The sequence below is a fragment of the Colius striatus genome, chromosome 5 (assembly GCF_028858725.1).
Source record: "Colius striatus isolate bColStr4 chromosome 5, bColStr4.1.hap1, whole genome shotgun sequence".
Classification (NCBI taxonomy): Eukaryota; Metazoa; Chordata; class Aves; order Coliiformes; family Coliidae; genus Colius; species Colius striatus.
The window spans coordinates 7817524-7833007 of NC_084763.1; the positions used below are offsets into that span (position 1 = coordinate 7817524).

Genomic DNA, 15484 nt, shown 5'->3' on the forward strand with positions numbered 1-15484 from the left:
ATGTCACTGTAGGATTTCCTTCAAAGTCTGCAGCCACTGCTCTGCCTTTACCTTTGTTTTCTCCTAGCTCCTTCTTGTTTACTTCATTCCCACTCGGTACACAATGTACAGAGTTTCAAAGAGGAAATCAGCTTGATTATAAGAGTTCACAAAGTAGTAACTGACGTTACAGCTGCTTGATTGCCCCCGGTCACCTGAGTTGCCATTAACCTCCTCATAGTCCCAGATACTGTAACCAGAGAGTAGAACACATCAGCTTAAAGATTGGTACAAACCCTCTGGCTTGTAAACTCTGGGGCCTGAGACACAATCAGACATCCTGATCTGCTGTCTCTGCTACCACATCAGCAAAGTGCAGCAGAAGGGGCAGTGGGCTGGGCAGGTAAGAAACGGGGATGTTTTCAACAGCTGCTGTGAAAACAACAGCCCACATCTGCTAGAGCTCTTTGTGTCTCCTAGGCCCAGGCATACAAAAACCTTACCTCTGTTATTTAAACAGATGGAAACTGCAGCATGTAGAGGAGTATCTCCTTGTGCAGTGGAGACATTTCGAGGATCTGCACCTTTGGTCAGCAGCAAATACACCAGCTCAAAGTAACTCTTTTTGAGGCATATTTGCAGTGGTATTTCAGATTTGGTTCCAATCCCATCTGGCAGAGCTGGTGTGAAGGGGATGTGAAAATATCAGGGGTTAAATCTGACATGACAGATCTGCAAACTACAGAAAGTTTTAAACAGACAAAGGTACATGCTGATTGCTGAGATGGTGGCTTTCTTTCCCCCTTAGCTTTTTAAATGTATAAGTTAACGACTTTTTGACTAAGAAGTAGTTCAGAATCTCCTCTCATGTCCCATTAACATATCTTGTTCAAATATGTCAGTCACTGACCAAACCAAGAAGCCTCCCTTCACTTCTGGTACTCACAATGCTGCAGCAAGACAGCTGTGTCCTTAACTTACAGCTAACACCAAATGTTAAGATGAAATGAAAAATGCCAAAGCGATCCTAGGAGTAAACCTCATCCAAAAGAAGAAAAATGATGAAGTCTGCTCTAGCTAAAAAAAGAGATATCTGGTCATGCCTTTGAAACCACTGAAGCAGTCAATAAAACCAGACTGATCCCAAAGACTGAGGCTTATAGTTTCTATTGGGATAAGACTGTGGCTGAAGACAGAGAAATTAAAACCTGAAGAAACTACGAGCAAAGAAGCAACAATAATCTTTGGCCTTTTGCCTTTCACTAACCCTGACTGCCAAATTTCATTTGAAAAACATCTTCCATCCCATATGACCTTGTTAACTTCCCCATGTCATGCAGAGCAGATGCAGTTGATGGACTGCACTCCAACCAAGCTGCTGCACTTATACCAATGCAGGTTTTTTTGTGGCTTTGTGTTTCTGAAACCATGTTGTTCCAAACATGCCAAACGAAATGCCAGATCTTCTATAACACATTAATATTGCACAGTTATTCACCTCCTTGTTCAATCAAGCATCTTATGAGGGGCACTTGCATATCTGTTCTGTCACACTGTTGGATAACGTTGCCGATGTCAACGTCTGAAAGGCTGCAGTTTTTGAAGAGTCCTCCACCTGACGGTTCCTCCCCGCTGGATTTCCCTGTTAACAGCAGCAAAACTTTCTGCCACATTTGCTTCTCCAGCAACTGTTTTATGAAGCTGTTAGCACAGGCTTGGGAGATGTTGCAAACCACTCCTCCAGGGATTTCTGCAAGACAGTCAAGACAACGTAACTCACTCAAAGCTACGTAATAAAATCCATCTCACTGTAAACTGATTTCAGAAAAATGAACTCATTAAATTCAGAACAGCAAAATGCAACACTTGGATCTTTCCATCCTCATGCTGACAGCAAACTAAGTTTGAACATTTCGATTCATCATACTGAATGTTTGTGCATACTCCGGTATATTTCAGTGCAAAACACAACAGTAAAAATAAGGAAAAGCCCATTGTTCCAGTAATATCAGCTGCAGAAACAGGGAAGAGAAGGAAGGGTAAAAGAGCAAAAACTGGATGTTAGCATCAATCACATTTTTCACAGCAATTAAGTTTTGTGAAGGGGAGAAACGGGAACTCGCTGTACCTTTCACAGAAGACAGCAGCTTCAGAAATCGTTTAACTGCATCTTCATTCAGTACATTTTTATGATGTGCTCCATTTTCAAACCTGTAGAACTGGACAAACTGTTCAAGAGCATTCAGGAGAGAATCTGTATCGGCTGTGGCTCTGCCTTCACATTCTGCAAAACATGACAGAAACTGAATATCCACTTCCTTGCTGGTATGTTTCAAGGGCAGGGTTATAACATGTTACACCTCCAGGCTCTGGGAAAGGTCTGCTGGCAGGTTAAGATCAGATGGTTGAAACTCTTACTGCCAAAGCCAGCCTTGTGGTGGATTTCATATCCCAAAGGATATTTGATACACTCAAATACACTCTTTACCATAATACACTAGGTTGAAAATGGCAATAGTTCACAGTAGTTCTGCATGCAGGCAGGATGCTGACATATCATTGTTCAACATATCTTTGTTCAGAATCCAACACACCACTTTGATCAGATGTCCTGAGCTTGTCAGACTCCTCAGTACCATTTAAGAAATATAGCCATAAATTACTTAGTCCTCTTAAAAGAAAAAAACCAAACCAAGGAGGAAAAAAAACCCCACTACACCAAAATACCTACATGATTAAGAGGTATTTAGGTAATGGGCAATGGCAGATTTTAAATTAGGTGCCAATAAACGCCCTTAAATGAAAACTGAAAGATTTGGTCTGATGTTCATAAAAGCTTTGAGGAATTCAGGTATATCAAAGACCAAACAAAACACTAGCTTTACTCCTTAGGACAAAGAGACTGACAGGTTAGTCATCTTTTTAGCAATGAGGACTAACCTCAGACTGCCACTCGTAAAGTAGAGGTTTACTCTCCAGCCTCTCTTTTCGCACCAAGCCTAGAAAATTCTTGTGGGCTGTGCATTGACAAAACCAAACTAAATTAAAAAGATTGATCATAGAAAGGCTGAGCTACCTGGAAAACCAACCAAAGCAATTACCACCACAGGGATATTGGTGTTAACCTCCTGAGAACCACTGGGCTAAGATCTTCCTCAGATCTCTGCAGTTAAGAATACGTGTGAATCTGTTTGCCAGGAGTCACAAGATGCAAGTGTGATGAAAGTCAGTGCTTTCCAGTAAACTTACATGCAATACATACATGAATGTAGATATGCAGCCTGAAACCTCTGCTTTTGCAAAGTTTGATCTGCCTGTGCAGTCTTTTGTTCCGTCTGCGCTTTAAGATTCGCATGACATGAGCAAGCTCTGTTTTGAAAAGGTTATGTTTTGGGCTAATATAGTAACATTGCTAATACAGGTGGTACCTTAAAGTTCTGGCTGGTTAGTGCCAGGGGAAAAAAGCAGATCAAGCCATCTCAGAAAGCCATCTCACCAAGCCATCTCAGAAAGACTGTACTGAAGAAATGCTCCCAAGACAAACAATGTTCATGCTTGCGACTTATTTTTTAAACTGTAGTCTATGGCTTGAAAAGATCCACTGTAGGATCTACCTCCTCAGTTTCTGAACCTCAAAGTCCTGTAGGAATATCTTGTTCCAAATGGCCTCCTAGGACTGGATCTTCTGCTGGAAATGTCTGTGGTCCACTATAATGTCTTTCAGAGCTAGGATGTAACAACCAAGCCATAGTGCCATGCTGCCAAGAAGGTGCATCCTGTGGGGAGAGTCCAGTCCTGAGGGTAGACAGCTCCCCATCTCTTCCCTCAAACAGCATCTCTAAGACCATGTTGCAGTACAGGCAGCTCAGGCTTACTTCATTTGTTGGGGCAGACAGGACATTCTATAAGGGCTGTCCAGTCTCAATACTGTCACACTGGGGGGATGGTGTACAATTCATGTTTTATCATTCCCATTTATTGGCATGGAAGAGGAAATTCCCATTATTTGGGTAATCACACTTGATACATTAGCTTCCAGAAAGGAAACTTAGGGAAAAAAAACTACAGACAAGTGAGAATCCTCTTCAGAACTGACAGGCTTTTATAAGAAACAGCAGCCTGGAAGCCAGTTTGTCACCTCAGTTCATGATGTTCCATATTAGCACTAGGACAATTAAGAGTTTCCTGTATGACAAGTCCTTTGCAAACTGCCTAGAATTGTAATTAATAACTTTTTAAAAGCACTTTGAAGTTTCTCCATACTTCAAGAGCATAAGTAAATCTTAGCTCCCCTGCTTTGGTTCTGAGTAGCTGTCATAGTTTTAGTTTGATGGCCTGCTCTGCTATTCTTTTCCCCTTAACATATGCAGAAGTTAAATTCCAAGTCATACCAAAGTTTTAGCTGCTCATCACAGCCATAGATCAGAGATGGCTAAACCTTTGTGAACAAAGAGCTCTTAGTAAAAGGTTATTTTGTTTTGTCAAGTTTTCACTCATATTTTCATCCCTTCAAACCTTTAAAAGCATTTTAAATATGCCACCAGTTCTTTAACAAAATGCTCTTATTTTCTAAAACATAAAGGGAAAGTAAAATGTGAAAACTGAACAAGCATCAGAAAGAAGCAGGGGGGGAGCCTCATGTTAAGACTGAGGAGAGAAATCAGTGGCAGCTTACAGCAACTTGGAATTACTTAGTGAGTGATACACTAAGAACATGAGTTAGAGACAGCAGCCTCCTTCAAACAAGGACAAAACGCTCATCAACGAGCGACAGGAGATCAGGATGAGGAACAACCCCATGCACCAGGACAGGCTGGGGGTCAAACTGCTGCAGAGCAGCTCTGTAGAGAGGGACCTGGGAGTCCTGATTGATAATAAACTAACCATGAGCCAGCAATGTGCCCTCGTGGCCAAGAAGGCCAATGGCAGCCTGGGATGCATCAAGAAGAGTGTGGGCAGCAGGTCAAGGGAGGTTCTGCTCCCTCTCTACTCTGCCCTGGTGAGGCCTCATCTGGAGTCCTGTGTCCAGTTCTGGGCTCCTCAGCTCAAGAGGGACAGGGAAGTGCTGGAGAGAGTCCAGCACAGGGCCACCAAGATGATCAGGGGACAGGAGCATCTTTCATACAAGGAAAGGCTGTGGGAACTGGGGCTGTTTAGTCTGGAGAAGAGGAGATTGAGGGTGGATCTTATTAACATTTATAAATATCTAAAGGGTGAGTGTCAGGAGGTTGGGACATCCCTCTTTTCTACAGTAGATAGTAACAGGCCAAGGGGTAAAGGGATGAAGCTGGAACACAAAAAGTTCCATTTAAACATAAGGAGAAACTATTTCCCTGTTGAGGTGAGGGAGCCCTGGCACAGGCTGCCCAGAGGGGTTGTGGAGTCTCCTTCCTTGGAGGTCTTCAAGACCCGCCTGGACATGTTCCTATGTGACCTGATCTAGGTGACCCTGCTTCTGCAGGGGGGTTGGACTAGATGATCTCTAAAGATCCCTTCCAACCCTACCATTCTGTGATTCTATGACACCTCATACAAAAAAGTGACATCAAACCCACTTGCTATTACGAACCACAAATGAAACAACTCTGTATCTAAAGGATACAGTCTAAAACCAGGCAAAGCACACAGTGTGTGTCCTACCTGTCCGTTTCTCTGCAGAAGCGCGTTGCTCAATGTGACTGGTGACTGCTTTCACGGCATCGAAGTTTTTGTTCTTTTTCAAGATATCTGTAACATATCTTGAGCGTGAATCTGGAACAGTGGGATCAACCCCAAAGTTCAGGAGCATGATCACATCTTCTGTTTGGCCTAGAATGTTACATGAATAAACGTTAGAGGAAGAATAATTTTCATTGTGCAGAGGTTCGTTCCTCTTTCCTTTGTGTTTCAAATCCCTGGCACTCTTCCTAGCGTGAGTTAAAGTACAACATTGATTTTTCCAGTGTCATAAGAATACCCAACTGTACCTTATTTTCCCCCAAAATAAACCTCTTTGGAAAAACTAAAATCCTGTTTGGGAAATGAGAGCACTGAAAGACAAGAGGCTGGGTGAATCGGGAGCATCTCACTGGCCAGAGGTGGTATGTGGAATTCACTTCCTCCCTTATTTCCAACCCTGTTCTCCAGGTTCTAGGCAAACTGCTCTATACATAAAGAAACAAAATCAAAACAAGGGATTTGGCTGCTGTTTGGAAGGTGACTGAATCAACCCCAATATTTCACATACTCAGCCATGAACACACACAACTAGGTACTGAGTTTCTTCCCTTGGCAATCAGCCTTACAGCAAAGATGTCTAGTTTGACTCATGGTAGATACCACTGCTATCAACAGAAACTACTAACCTTTATAGCACTTCACAACAAGTATTAGAGATTATACACAGACATAATAAATATAATGGTGATTTAAAGCCTTTACACAGTATCTAATATTCTGGAAGAGGACATGCTTGCTTCTTGGTATGTCACATTGCACTACTAGGGGAAGCTTTACAGCCCTGCAAGCAGCTGCTTCTCTTTGCCTGAAATAAGCACGTTTCCATAAGCCATTCTCTCAGGGCAGCTGGGAGAGCACAGGAGCACCAAACCACCAAGCCACAGAGAAGACTGAAAGACTATGGTGAGTAAATAAGTGTTAGAGCACCACACATGCTCCAGGCACATCACACAGCCTCTGCCACCCCATGTGCTGAAGGGAAAACCCAGATGAGGAAAAAAAGACAGGCTAAAACAAGTGACTTGCTCTATTTTTCTAAGTCTTACCATTGAAGCTATATTAGGAATTACACTTTCTTAACAGACAAGTGCAGGGGTTGATTTTTACATGTATGTCTTTATACATTTATAAGTATGCTTTAGATATACACACTATAGAAAGAACTTGTGGATAGCAAATTAAACATGAACCAGCAATGTGCCCCCGTGGCCAAGAAGGCCAGTGGTATTCTGGGATGCATCAAGAAGAGTGTGGCCAGCAGCTTGAGGGAAGTTATCCCCCTGCTTGTACTCTGCCCTGGTAAGGCCTCATCTGGAGTCCTGTGTTCAGTTCTGGGCTCCTCAGCTCACAAGAGACAGGGACCTGCTGGAGAGAGTCCAGTACAGGGCCACAGAGATGATAAGGAGACTGGAACATCTCTCTAATGAAAAAACAGTGCAAGACCTGGAGTTGTTTAGCCTGGAGAAGAGAAGGCTGGGAGTGGACTGCATCAATGCTTATAAATGTCTAAAGGGTGGGTGGCAAGAGGATGGGGCCAGTCTGTCTTCTGTGGTGTCCAGTGACAGGACAAGGGGTAATGGGCACAACCTGGAACACAAATGGTTCCACTTAAACAGAAAGAAGAGTTTACTTCCTGTAAGGATGAGGGAGCCCTGGCACACACTGCCAAGGGAGGGCGTGGAGTCTCCTTCTCTGGAGGTTTCCAAACCCACCTGGATGCATTCCTGTGCACCCTGATCGAGGAGAACCTGCTCTAGCAGGAAGCTGGAATGAATGATCTCTGGAAAACCCTCCCAAATCCTACCATTCTGGGATTCTCTGAAATAAACTTGAATATCTACTCTATAGATTATGTATACTATATCAAGAAATAAACTTGAATCAATGTAAGTATTCTAATGTGAATATTATATAAAGGAATAAACACTAATATAAATATGTATACTCTACAGATAATATGTACTATATAAATAAATAATCTTTAATGAATACATCTTAAAATATATGTCTGTATATGACATAGCTAGGGGTTTTTTTTAATTATTATTAAACTTTAGTTGTAATTTTATTTATCTTTGGTCTGTTCTGGAAATGCAGGAGTCATCTAGCAACAGATGGAACTGCTACAGAAGATGTGTTATGCCTTTCCCGACAATGCAATTATTACATATAGGTTGTGCATATTTCATTCATAATATTAAAGAGCACCACCAGAATTGCATTCGATGACCTGGAAGTCTGGTGTTATCTTGGCACTGATGCTTATTTCTTTTTGCCACCTAGCGAGCAAAGTAAGAAATACAAGAGAAAAAGCCAGGCCAAATTAACATTAGAAAAACCCCACAGAAGAGGTGAAGGAAAGCATTTTGACGAGGTACACTGCTACTTAGGGTTTAAACCTTCACCTATCTAAAAGAAGGTCTGATCTTAAGGGCACATCAAACTTTTAAAAGGTAACTTCTATGACTCTAAAAGCTGCAGCACACTTAAGGAAAAATCATAGCCAAACCAAAAAGCAAAGCAAAGGAACATGAATCTGGTATCCAATTGTAAAGGTGTAATACATGTTGAAATGTTTAAATAACGGTAGCCATCCAAGGTCAGATAAAAGACTGTCTCGTTTCCTTCCTTAGCGTGAAATAGTAAACACCAGGGTCTGAAGTTTTCTTCCATTATTCTTTTTTTTTTAATATATGGAAACAAAACACCACACACAAACACATCCACACACACACAAAAGTATTTACAGCGTTTCTGGGAATATTCACTGGAAGAAGCCACAATATGCAAGAGGGTGCATCCATCTTTGTCTCTCTGGTTGATCCGATCCTTCAAGTCTGGCCTCTGGTTCAGCAACCACTTGAAGAGATGGTTCTTTCCTGGAATGATAAAAACCCCACTTGTTATAAATGGTACATAGAGATACAGCACAAACAGGTCCTAATGTTTTCCTCTATGGAGTAGCAAGGTGCAGTTGTAGTGAGCTGGGTGGCAGTCTCTTCTCTTCAGTAACAAATGATAGGACACAAGGTAATGGGTTCAAGTCGCTCCAAGGGAGGTTTAGATTGGACATTAGGAAGAACTGTTTCATGAAGAGGGTTATTAAGCACTGGAATGGGCTGCCCCAGGGAGGTGGTGGAGTCACCATCCCTGGAGATATTTAAAAGACACATAGATGAGGTGCTGAAGGACATGGCTTAGTTTAGTGATGGGCCTGGCAGCATGAGGTTAATGGTTGGACTTGATGATCTTAAAGGTCTTTTCCAACCATAATGACTCTATGATTCCATGATCTGTGTGAAACCTCTGCTCAAACACAAGGAACAGGAGAGGGAAGAAACACATGGCAGAAAACCCAGTGAGAGCCAGCTGCATTGTGGGACACATGATGCTATGTTCTCAGCGATTCACAAGTGCAAATCTGAGGTTGACTCATGACTCTTTAGCACATATAGAAACTGTTGTTGCACACTGAGGTGTCAGGAAGAAATACTGTGTTTTCATCAAAGCTGATATATCCAAGTTACAAAAAACCCACATTGGTCGCACTTCTGCTTCAAACCACTGAAGAGAACAACTCTGCTGGGTTTGTACCACTCTCAGGCACAGATGATCCAAGAGAGTGTTGACACCATTTTTAAAACAGTACCTTATTGGCACACAAAAGGTTACATGTGGATGATCTGATCTCATTAGGTTTTTTTTAAAATACACTTGAAAGAAGCTCTGTCAGCTTTGTCACTCACTTGCTTTGATACACAGTCTGATAACAGCATGAAGTAGATACACTCCAATGGTCTCAACTTTTGCCCCGATGGAAATTAGCCACTTGGCTAACTCTGCTACGTCTTGCATCTTCTCACCGTGCCCGTACAACTCTGAAGTCTGATAGCAAAGAGAACAATTACAACACGTTCTTTTTCCATACACAAAAAAAGGCATTTTGTGCTATCTCTATGTTCTTTTAATAACAAGAATCAGTGGAAGAAAAACAATCAAGCCATCGTAAAATGAAACGTTTACTATAGATGTAACAATCCCAGTAAAAGCTCCAAACAAATCCTCTTCTCCTAGAAGGTGTTCATGAACCTCAATCTTGTCTTGCTTTGAATGGCAATGAACCTAAAGTCTACTTTATAATACATATTTCTACATTTATTCACTGCAATTGACTGCAACTTTGTGCCTCACACTTGTCCACTACATGGTACTGTATCTCACTACACACATTGCTGTAACTACATTTTGTTGCCTTTTAAGCTTGAATGAGGCAGCTTAGGCAGGCAGTTACCCCAAAGCAAAAAAACAAAAGGCCAGAGAAATACTTGAAACTGAGAAAAGGGAGTTAAGAGACTAGGGGAAGGAGGTTTAGGGAATCACCCATTTTACAGCTCAAGAACCCCCCAGATGCAGGTACTATGGTACTATGTGGTACTAAGGTACTACGCAGAGCAAAGCCCTACTCTCATCCAACTCAGGAAGCATCTGACATTACTAAGACAGTCAATATGACTACTCAGGCAAAGAAAAGGTGTTAAGACTTAGGAGACACTTTCTTGGCCAGATAAATTCCTAGAAGGTGATCTGATAAAAGTATAGAATATACAAGGAAGTTTACAGACCAAGATTCAGCAGAAGGCAGTTGAACTTAAACAGGATTTCAAAGCAAGGACTTAATGAACATGAAGTCTACAAGGGCTACAGCAATACAGGGAACTCCGGAGGTGGGCAGAGGAAGCTCAGATGGAAATTGAGACAATATGCCAGAAGGATCAGGACACGAGGGGGTGGTCGGAAACAGCGTTCAGGCACAATTTCTCCATTTGTGCCAGTCATCTTTTTTAAATAGCAGCCTTCACACATGCTTCTAACATCCACAAATAAAGCTTTTTTTCTAACACCTCGTGCCAAATTTTCACTGGCAAGAATCACTGTTTGCGCATCAAAATACAATAAACCACAGGGAAAACGTGGTGGCAGCTGAGGAAGTTGGAGCTGTCACAAAGCCACATTTTCTAATTTTTGCAAAAGAGAAACAGTGCTTAGGGATCTTTCATCCTCAGTCTTTCAAATGTACAACAAACCCACAAGAATAGCTGAAGACTGGTCAGGGACAATTCAACAACAGCGAACATACTCCTTTGCAAAGGCAATCCCTCCTCTCTCAATGAGACATTCTGATTTGCTTGCCTAGGAAGGAAGGGGGTTTTTTGCTAAGAGACCCTACATGTGTCCTCTACTGCCTATCTGCCTAATAATAGCTAACCAAGGCGTGCTTGCATATATTGACTCACTATAAACAGGCCTATAAATAGATCTCTATTTATTCCCTTTGCATTACCCTTCTTTTCCAGAATTGCTCCCATTCACTCTGGTCAGGCATCTAACTCAAACACAATTATGGGAAAAGCCTCAACTTGAAATTATTATGACAAAAAGTACCATAAACACTATAACAGCCATATGGCAATTTCTGACAGACTCCACACCAATCTGCCCTAAACTGTTAATTTGCCTGGCAGTAAATGCCAAAAAAATGTACTGTGCAGCCTGCAGTTAACATCTTCTAAAGCTTCTGTCAGGAAGGAAATCTAGTCTACTTCAGCATAAAGCCCAATGGAATTTCTCAATGAATTTGTAACCATAGCTTTTAAAAGTAGGTTACATAAATACAAAGAAATGGAAGAATAAAATGACAAAAATGCATAAAGATAATTTAATGGTCCATAAGAAATGCTTTACTTAATTGCTGGGCATCAACTGTGTGGTAACAGGCACATACTCTGAGAGATGCCTTTGAAAGCTGCTATTTTACTGGCTGAACCTGAGTTACAGAGCTGGTGAAGTCCCAGCAGTTCCTGGCTCACAGCTGACCTCCAGCCACACCCTGGTTCCCCAAAAGCATTGGCTTTTGGAAATTCATACCCCTTTTTGAATTCAAAGTGTTTTGGTGAGACATTAACATACAAAGGCTGGGATAAGCAGCAGTGAGGCCTCCAAGGCCACGAAGTCCACACAGCTATGTGGGCAGAGCCTCTGGGGTGTGCAGGGTGCAGCAAATGCACCAGGCAAGCACAGCCAAAACAGCAGCAAACTACACTCATCATGGCAGTTTCTGACAGCAGAGAGGTTTCATTTTATCCTGTAAGCATAGAAATCTTTGGAGGTTCCCAAATGCTGCAGAACATGAGGAATCACAAGATGAAGAACAAGTCTGACAAGAGGAACAGAAAGATCAAATTTTGCTGCATGCAGATGCCACCATCTCAGTGAAAGGCAGCAACTGTGGCTACTTGGTCTATGACTACACGTTTCCATCTTGCCAAAGTCCTCTAAGTTATTTGAAAAGTGTTAAAGCCTTTACAGAGAAGGTTTAGGAGTTGCTGCCTAGGTATAAAGCAACCATCTGAAAATGTGGGGTGTTGACAGAGGGGTAAATTCCAACACTGCACCCAGCTCAACTCCCTGCAGTCATACTCAGCACCAGAGAAAGGCTAGCAAAGTATAAAAATACTCTATCCCATGTATATTGTAAGTTCCTCTGATTGGAGAACATATGCAGCTCAACTGATGTCAGACACTTTTCAGCATTAAATTGCCAGGTTACAAGCATGACATGAATAGCTTGCTGTATTTTAATTTGATCTGTCTTAGTCTTGTACACATGATGGAAAAATCTCACTGTAAACCAAACAAGAAGAATGCAAATAAGACACAAGGGAGGGAAAAGAAGATTCTACTTTACCTCAAAGAGATTCTTCAGTGATAACTGGCTGACTCTGAGATTGGTGGGCAACTCTTTCTTCTCAGACAACAGCAACAGGCAAGACTGGAAAAAAACCCAACATTAATGATTTTCTAAGCACACTTAGAAACTTTGTTTTTCACTGTCTCATCAGATCTTGTAGGAAAGCAAATGAGAGCTAACAACACTTCAAATCTTTCTTTAAAGTCATAACAGATTACTACATCTCCCTTTCTATTTTATAACTGAATTCATGTAATCTACGATGAACTGTGGGAAGCTACAACTGATGAAAGTTTCCTCAGAAGCAAAAAACAAGTAGAAAGGTCAGGCTCTAAAGGTCTCTCCAATACACCTTGGAAGTGATTCTTCACTTTAAGAACGAACACTTACATTCCTAGTCCCCAGCTACACCAACATCCTGAGCAGAAAGCAAGGAATGCACACTGTACTGTTCCACATTTTCTCAGTTTCTCTAACAACTTTATCGTGCTCCTCAAAAATTCACCTGGCTTCAGCAGAGGACAAGGGAAGAGCTACAGATGTTACCTATCTTACTTCTGTAAGGGTTTTGATACACTCCTCCACAACATTCTTAACTCTAAATTGCAGAGATATGGGTTTGATGGATGGACTGTTAGGTGCACAAGGAACTGCTACATGGCTGCATCCAAAGAGTAACAGTCAATGGCTCAGTGTCCAAGTGGAAACCAGCAATGAGTGATGTCTCTCAAGGGTCTGTACTGAGACCGGTACTACTGAGTATCTTCACCAATGGCATAGACAGTGGGATTGTGCAGTACACTCAATAAGCTTGGAGATGGCACTCTGGTGATAACCCAACTGCAGTATTGCATCCAGCTAGGGAGTCCTCAGCACAGGAAAGACATGGACCTGCTGGGACAGGTCCAGAGGAGGGCCACAAAAATGATCAGAGGGCTGGAACACCTCTCTTGTGAGGACAGACTGAAAGAGTTTGGCCTGATGAGCCTGGAGAAGAGAAGGCTTCAGGGAAGCCTTCCTTACTGCAACCTTTCAATATATATGTAGAGAGCTTATAACAAAGCCTTTTTAACGAGGCCTGTAGTGATAGGACAAGAGGCAATGGTTTTAACCTGAAAGGGAGGCTGGGGGGGTGGGGTTACAATATAGGTGGTGGTACACTGGAACAGGTTACCCAGGGAGGTTGTGGATGCCCTGTCATTGGAAGAACTTAAGGTGATCTAGTAGAAGCTGTCCCTGCCTACAGTTGGTTAGGGACTGTGGAGCTGCAATCAGTCCACGGCAGTTCATCTCTATCACTCCCTTTTTTTTATGCCTCTCCCCTGCTCTAGCATGTGTCCTCCATGGGTCGTGGCCCCTGATTTGAGTCTGCCTCCACGGGCTGCAAGGCAACCCTTGCTCCAAGCTTGGAGAACCTCCTCCCCCTCTTTTCTCTCCTTTTCTGACCCTGATGTTTCTTTGGTGTTTTCTCTCACTTTTTTCCCCTCATTCTGCCAATTCACTCGAATCAGCCGTGTCTGGCATGGGGCAGCCCCAGCTTTCTCTTCAGACACCTGTCTTCAGAGACCTCTGCAGCCCTCACTGCCAGCACCTCATCACTGACACCCAATAGAAGTATACTCATGACAATGGTCAATCTGTTTTTCCCACAGTAACTATAGAAAAGTGGGTTAAAATAACTCCAGGTGATTCATCTTCTGATTTTTCTAGATGATTTAGTTTTAACTCCCGTGTACTTCCACTTATTTGCAGGTCTTTCACACACAGCTTCAGAAGTTCAGTTTGTCATACAGAAGGAAACAAGACCACAAATAAACATGGTGGGGGTTTTTTTTGTTTTGCTTCTGATTTCTTTCAAGAATAGTGACTCTAGATGGCACCATAATTATGAGACAACAGCAAGAGGCCAATAAGATTTCAAGCTTGTTTCAACCCTCCAAGAAAGCAATTTCAGAAATTATTTATCTCTACAAGTATTTTTTAAGTCTTAAAAAACAAGGCATTTGAACCAGGGAACAATAAACATTCCCTGTTTTGGACCTGCTTCTGCAGGGGGGTGGGACTAGATGATCTCTAAAGCTCCCTTCCAACCCCTACCATTCTATGATTCTATGACATGCTTCATATGAAGAGGTAAGACATGAGCACTTACCACAGCAGAAGGTAATACAGCGACAGACTTACCCGCCACTTCCATTTCTGGGCCAACTTTTCTATCACCATTTGCCAAATCAGAGCATCAAACCTTGCACTGAAAATATAATCATATGCAGGGGGAAAAGTTGGTGGAACGACTCGTTCATCTGCAAGAATAAGCAATTGAGAAGACTATTTTGTACACACAGCACTTTTAAAGTTGAGGCCTCCAGCTAAATTATTTCACTGCACAGTGACAATTTTAGCACTGATTAACAGTCAGGTGAGTGACAAATGGGCTTCAATATCCCTGGCCATCCAACTGATACAGCACCTTGTTATCAGTGGCCAGTCTTCATTAAAGAAGGGGGGGTGGAAACTAATCCCTGCTCTCAAAATAACCACCTCCAAGCCCTAAGACACTGTGAACCTCATGATGGTTCTCTTACTCATGGGTGAGCCCAGCTACAGATGTTGCTAAAGCTGATCAAGGTCCTTAACGTGGGGCTACGAGTTCAAGTAAACACAGCAGGGGTACAATCCAAAAGTCTCCTGGCACACTTAGAGGCTCCAACCGAAAAAGCCTGTGAACTGGACAAAAAAGCAAGTAGAGGAGGAGAGACTGAGGAAAGATCAGGGAGACATGGGGTAGACATTGCTCAAAAAACTCCACACAATGCCACAGAAAGGCCAGATTTCCCCTTTTCACTGCTGCTCCCCATAGTGGAACACACTGCTCTGTAACCTGAAGTTTAAGGTGAATACCTTCTAATTATTTTCAAATCTACTCAGCTAAAAGAAAAGTAGAGCGGTTTGGACAAAACCCACTAAAGCCTTGGAGATCTGGAACTCCAAATCTCCATCCTTGTCTCCTGGACTCTGAATTTCAACTATTTCTACCTA

The 15484-nt window shown here is 42.3% G+C and overlaps 1 protein-coding gene across 1 annotated transcript in view; it reads right to left on the reverse strand.

The window, feature by feature from the left end:
* TRANK1 (tetratricopeptide repeat and ankyrin repeat containing 1) overlaps window positions 1–15484 on the reverse strand; it is a 58948-nt gene that overhangs the window by 28165 nt on the left and 15299 nt on the right. The window contains exons 5-12 of the mRNA XM_061997515.1: window positions 14630–14748; window positions 12443–12526; window positions 9444–9582; window positions 8445–8576; window positions 5620–5787; window positions 2108–2263; window positions 1478–1729; window positions 483–659 (exon numbers count right to left, since the gene is read on the reverse strand). Of these exons, the coding sequence (XP_061853499.1) occupies window positions 483–659; window positions 1478–1729; window positions 2108–2263; window positions 5620–5787; window positions 8445–8576; window positions 9444–9582; window positions 12443–12526; window positions 14630–14748 (1227 nt within the window). The remainder of the gene's footprint in view (window positions 1–482; window positions 660–1477; window positions 1730–2107; window positions 2264–5619; window positions 5788–8444; window positions 8577–9443; window positions 9583–12442; window positions 12527–14629; window positions 14749–15484) is intronic.